Consider the following 6,355-nt stretch of genomic DNA (forward strand, 5'->3'; position numbering starts at 1 on the left):
CGACCTCTGCACTCACCGGAGATACTGCGCGCTCTGCAGGCTCATCCTCCGCCGCCGCGTCTTCCCGCGAAGCCTCTGTGGGTCTCTCAGGCTCCTCGAAGCGGCCCCGCGGCACCGCGGGTGCTGGCGGCCGCCGCCATCTTCCTCTCCTCCGGCTCCTCCTCGCTCCGCGGGCGGGGGGGGGGGGGGGGGTTGGGGGGGGCGAGGGGGAGGGAGCGGGGAAAGCTGCTCTCGCTGCTGCTCCGGCCCGTGGGGCGCAGGGACACTCCGACCCGGGAGGGGGGAAGGGGAGGGAGAAGGGAAGGGGGCGGGGAAAGAGGAAGAAGCAGAGGAAGGAAGTGGGGGGTGTCCTTCTCGCGAGATTTCAGTGGCGCCCGTCCCTCCGGGTGACTTCTCCCTCCCTGTAGCGCTTCTTCTCGGGATCCGCTAGCGGTGAGGTCCCTGTGCGGCTGCTGAGCGGCCGGCTGGAGGCGCTTGGCGGCTTCCGGCCAACCCACTCCTCTCCCGCGCGAGGGGGCAACCCCGGCCTCACCAGGAACATCGAGCCCAAATCAACCAGGAGTTACACTCAAAGTCTTCCCCGTCTTTCCACTCCACCCGATTTCTCTTTTCCTTTTTCCACTCCTCCACTCTTTCCTACCGGAAACGCTACCCTTTCCTCCTACAGTTCCGCCCGCCAGTCCCTCAACTCTAGTCTTCCCTCGCGCCCCGGAGTGTGACGCTAAGAACCCCCTCCCCCTGTCTGCGGCCCCTCCCCCCGCACCCCAGGAGGCTGTTGGAGGGGATGGGGTGGAGCCCGGGGAGGAAGAGAAAGGAAACCAATCGGATTGGATAAGCAGCTGCCATGGCAACTGGAGGCTGTGGTTGTATTGTCATAGTAACCAATGTGTGCGGACTGGGTGACCCTCCCTTGGCGAATGGATTCCCGGGAAAGTGCCCAGGGTTCCCCCTTGGCTTCCCTTCCGTCTAAAGGCCTCCCCCAGGTTGGGAATCCGGGTGATCTACTGGGCGGTGAGGTTCATTTCCTCTTCCCTTTCCCCTTCCCGCAGCAATGAGGGGGGCCCCAAGGCATTCACCGTGGGCTTTTCCACCCGCCTGCGGGCTGGAACCACCTCCAGTTTCCTCTCAGTGCCGGGCGTGGAGAGGGCCGGGCCTGCGAGAAAGACGCCGGGCCTGAAGGCTAGCGAGCTGCGGGCTGGAACGAGGAGGGCGAGGCGGCGGCGCAAAGCTTCGGGCGGGCGAGGGGTTTCCCCAGGACTGCCTCCGGCTCAGAGAGGCGGGATCCCGCCAGGACGGGGTCCCTAAGGGAGGAGAACGGCACACGACGACCCAGATTCCTCTCCTGCCGGGCAGGGACCTCCTTAGACTTTTCCTGGTGGGTCGACCCCTTACGGAAATCCCCCAAAGCTCACCCGATACACCCTCGGCAACCGAGCCACCTCCTGCCGCGGGGAAGCCAGAGTAAAAGTAGGAACATCCTAGAAGACTAATAAATGGTTTTCTAGCGTTTAGAGCCAGGGACGTGGTGAGACGCCCTCCCTCTCGGAGGCATCCCCCCAATGGGGGTCCCACTTGATCAGCGAAGACCTTCCTGTGAGGTCCTCCCTCTGCAGACTTCTCTGATGGGTCCGCTCTGTTTTAGAACTTGTCACTGTATCTTTTGGGTCGGAGAGGGAAACGTTGGGTAAAAATATCGAGAACTTAGATACTGGCGCGGTGAAATAGTACAATGAAGAACCTAGATACTGGCGCGAAGTTCCGAGGAAAGGCATTGAGGAAGAGGATTTTCATTCTTAAAACAAATTTTTCTGAAAGTCTATTATGTGTATATTATGTTAGGTTTGGGGTTAAAAACCTGAAATAAGGAAATGGGGTCAATAATAACATGGAGTGTGAGAAGCAACTGGAGAAATGGTAATTCTAATGGCTTGAAGGACTTATTTGACATTTTACAAATCATTTCGATTCGTATTGTGGAGTCTTCTACGGAGCTGTTTCAAAGTACTTTGGACAGTGCAACTGTATAACCTCCCCCCACCCAACCAGGACTGTAGCCCTTACTAGCGAGTTTAAATCAGGATTTTAATGGGCTGTTTTAGTTTAGCTCGGTTTGAGTAACTGATTCCTGCTGCCTTCCATGCTAGGTGAGGAGGAACTTTCAAGATCCTTCCATGAGACCACACCCTATTAAAAGACTAGACCAATGTTTTTTTGGAACATCATGTATGCGTTTAGAGAAAATGAAAGTACAGGCCACGCTGAAACAAATCGGAAGAATAGATTATCTTTAACGAAATAGAAACTAACCTATGCCCCTCCTGCCGTCAGCGCCTACTGTGCTGCCGTGTGAGGCATGGTGATTGCAGCTGTACAATGCCCCCTGTGATGCCTCACTGCACCAACGCGCCACCCACTCATGGAAAAGAGAGCCACCTAGTGAAATACTGTTCTCATCTCTGGTGTAGGTACTTCCTTTCCGTCAACTCTAGAGCCCAAGGATGGAGATTACTACCACATATTACCTAAAATACCCTACATGTCTTTCCTGAAATGCGCTGCTAATCATCACAGTTAACACCTTTTAAGTCTGTGGCTCATAATATCCAGTAAACAGTGTTCGAGCATGTGTCATGACACTTCTGATAAGCAATCTAGGAGATTATTACTATCTTCTCATTTTGGAAATAAGAAAACTGGGATCAGTAAGATGAATCCTTTTGTTGTGTTTTCTACAAACATTTACTGAGCATCTATTACTTTTCAGGTTCTGTCCAGGTTACTGTGGATATCATGGTAAAAGAGGCATTGTCCCTATCTTGGAGAAACCCACCTTCTGGTAGAGATACCAGAGAATGGAGAAGTGATAAGAATGCAAGATGATGGGTACAGTAATTAAGGTCAGAACAAAGTACCCCAGGTACACAGATGAGGGTCAGAAATACAATCTTTGTATTTTATATCAGCTTTCCTAAGAATTTTGTAAGATTCTTCAATAGCTTTACAATGCCCCTACAAACTAGGTAGAATTGTAGCGTTTACGTCTTGTAGGTTGTAAGACACCAATGCCCATCTTGAAAATAACTTTTGAAAATCCATAAAACTCAGAAAAATTATGGCCCAGATATTATACATTGCTTAATGTACATTTTCCAACCTCGTCTCTTTCTACTGCTCTCCATCAAAAGATATGTAGAATATAAGCTTCTGTAATAATAGCTTTTATTCATTTCTTTCCCCTGCAGATATAGATTACATCTAAACCAAAAGAAATTAAAGAGAAACTCTTAATCCTACCTGATTTAAGTTTTTCGTTTGTACCCAAGTGATTTTTTCAGAAAGATCAAAAGCTAGCAGACCTGAGTGTGCATTTCAGCTCTTCCCTCTCAGTCTCTAACCTTCGGTTTCTTCCTTGACCAAAATGGAAATAGGCTTCCTGTGAACTTTAATGATGATATATGTGACTGAGTATAACTGACATATAACATGGGCACTTGATAAATGTTAATTTTCTTTTTGCTCTCATATTCCTTTATATCAAGCTAAAAGGAATAATTTAGAACTACTGCAGCATAAAGTCATTTTTTTAAATGGTAGCTTCTCTAGTCTTTGTGATACTCATAGGTCTGACCACACACCCAAATCTTTTCTCATTCAGTGCCAAAAGACAGATTTCTTTACCCATGATTCTGATCACTAAGAGAATACAGTATCAGGACATTGTGAGTCAGATTCTACAGGGTTGAAACTTTTAAATAGCCTTTTGTTGCTAAAAATAGCTTGATATGACTGCATTTTGGCCCAAGTAAACAGTGTCCAGTTTTCAACCACACAGCAAGTACTTCCTGAGAAGCTACTCTTAACATTCCTGCCACATTTACCCAGAGCTTCAGTAACCTGATAATTAATACACAGCAAGCCTCCTCCCTTTTTTATAATAGACAATCTCACCTGATCCATGAAACCATAACAAGCACTAATTTATTTTCATCTTTAGCCTACATATTCTGCATGTTTCCAAATCATGTGCATAATTAGGTACTTAATAAATGTGTTTCTATTTTGATGAGTAGAATGACTTAACTACAGCAGTCAAGTACACAATGTATGTAAAGCAGGTCCATGCTGTCTTCAGTACCACACCTCAGACCATGGAACTAAGTGATTCAATCAAAAGAGTGATTCATTCTCTTCCAATAGTGAGTCAGACACAAAATGACATTTCAACTCAGGTCTCCTGTTGCTCAAGATTTCATAGACCAAAGGTTAGCAGCCTTTCTCAAACAGTTGGCCAAGTATTTATTTATTCATTCACTCCTTTCAGGGAGTCACGGAGCCTGAAAAACAATCAGGAAGACTTGCAGTCCAAGACCCTAGAGAAAAAACTTGTGGTTTTGGAGGCACTGAGGTACCAGAGAATGGTAGTCAGAGTGCATTCTCCTTCTCCATTCTCCTAATATTGACTTAGGGGAAACTTATTAATCTTCAAGAATTTCTCCCAATTCCCAATTAGAAAATACCTCTGGGAAAGAACCACACCTTAAAATCTTATCTGCTAATTTAATGGACACCAACCATCTGGAGAAGACAAGGAGAAATTCTCCTAGGGAAAATTGAAGAGTATTAAAAAAGAAAACTGAAGTTAGCCTCTTTAGTCTCTTATACTCTATATTGTCCAAAAGCTATAGTGTTCATGGATGTCTTTACTACTACAAGCACAGTACTTCAGAAGCCATCCTGGTATCCCTAGTTTGACATCAATGTGTTTCATGTCAAAATCTGTTATGTTACCCGGAAGCTGCCATTTTTTTCCTAAAACACTCAACTAAAAGAAAGAAAAAAAAATCTCTTACTATTTTATAGTCTGTACCTCCTTAATTTCTGTAGGGCAGACTACTGTTTTTGAGAACAGAGAATGTGATACAGATATTCTTTGCCATAAATCTGCTCTTCTTCAAAACCATGGGAAACCACATGTGGCCACACATGTGCATGTACACATGCACACCTTCTTTTCCCTGTCTTTATTATTTTACCACCTCTATTTGCAATCCGAGTTAAGATATGATATAGATGGAAAGTAAAGAAACTCAGGATGTCATTTCAAGTCATGCTAAGGATACATGCCCAAGGATTGTTCTGCTTTGCTTAATTACTCTAGGGTCTTTGCCATCTCAGAAAAATTCTACATGTCAGAATCTAGATAGTTTGCCCCATATTAATAAAAATTCCTACTCTCATTGGATTGCTAGATGTAAGAGCACATTCCAGAACAAATTGAATAGTAAATTAATATATTTTTATATTCTACACATTTGCCATATTAAGCCTTAAAATTTTTTTTTATCTTCTGGCTTAAGTTCTCCATTCGTTTTCCATTACCCTTACAATAAAGTCCTCCATCATTAGGATGACCTACGTGGTCTGGCCCTTGCCTGCCTCTTCTCTGACACTTCCTGGTGTCACCACTCTAGCCACACTGACCTTCTCTCAGGTCTCTCAGTGGCAGCAGTCTTTTCTACTCAGAGACTTTACACAAGCTGTTCCCTTCTTTTCTCTTGGACCACTCTTCTTCCTTCTCATGCTTTAAGCCTAAACCTGAACGTCTTTGGAAAAACCATCTCTACCCACCCAATCACAATGGATTAGCTACATCTCCTACGTTGTCCCTCAGTACCCTTCCCTTCCTTCATGGCATTTTTCAGGATCGTAATTCTTTTTGTTCAATGTCTGTTCCCTCCAGTTGACTCTGTAAGTTCTGTGAGGGCAGACACCATGACTGTTTTGCTCACTCCCCTAACAGGATGCCTGATACAAAGGTGCTCAATAAATTGTTGTTAAATCAATTAATCTTGGGGGAAAAAATAGAAATTTAGACCATGACTTTCATATAAATGCTTAAAATTCCTGACCACCTAACTACAGAACATAGAAGCAATCCCTAAGCAATAAAAAAAAGAACTTCCCTGGGCCTTCAACCCACCTGGGGCACTGAAATCTGCTATATTTAACAAAATGAAAGTTTTAATTAAATGAAATTTACTTAGGCAATGAATAAAGAACACATTTACAATTATCTTGCAGCTCATCAATTATCTTGATGTAACTCATCAATTATCTTGCAGCAAAGTCCCATACTTCAGTGTAGAGAAAGAAGTCTTCAATATCCAAATCATTTTTATTTAACTTTTATGCTCTCAGATTTGGGAATAGGGAAAGCAGTCAACCCTTTTATTGTGTGACAAAATAAAAACACTCCTAGGGGAGGCTGGCAAGACAAAAAAGAGGATATCAGCTAATTGGTAAATAGGATAGAAAAATTAGATTTAAAAATTCAGAAAGAAAAGTGATTCAGAGA

At 44.6% G+C, this 6,355-nt stretch overlaps 1 protein-coding gene and 1 long non-coding RNA gene across 11 annotated transcripts in view; one reads left to right on the top strand and one right to left on the bottom strand.

The window, feature by feature from the left end:
* SMG7 (SMG7 nonsense mediated mRNA decay factor) overlaps positions 1 to 281 on the bottom strand; it is a 90,350-nt gene extending 90,069 nt beyond the window's left edge. For 5 of the 10 annotated variants that reach the window (XM_049634110.1, XM_049634112.1, XM_049634109.1 and 2 more), the window contains exon 1: positions 17 to 281. Coding sequence is in view for 1 of the 10 variants with exons in the window: in XM_049634102.1 (XP_049490059.1) it covers positions 17 to 45 (29 nt within the window). In the remaining 9 variants the exon portion in view is untranslated. The remainder of the gene's footprint in view (positions 1 to 16) is intronic. The other 5 variants (XM_049634104.1, XM_049634105.1, XM_049634113.1 and 2 more) reach the window with 2 other exon arrangements.
* Positions 282 to 352: 71 nt separating this feature from the next.
* Positions 353 to 4,746, top strand: LOC125925241 (uncharacterized). The gene is made up of 3 exons (XR_007458743.1): positions 353 to 1,375; positions 2,765 to 2,897; positions 4,322 to 4,746. It is a non-coding gene; the product is annotated as an uncharacterized LOC125925241 (long non-coding RNA).
* The last annotated feature ends 1,609 nt before the right edge of the window (positions 4,747 to 6,355 follow it).

The sequence above is a fragment of the Panthera uncia genome, chromosome F1 (assembly GCF_023721935.1).
Source record: "Panthera uncia isolate 11264 chromosome F1, Puncia_PCG_1.0, whole genome shotgun sequence".
Lineage (NCBI taxonomy): Eukaryota > Metazoa > Chordata > Mammalia > Carnivora > Felidae > Panthera > Panthera uncia.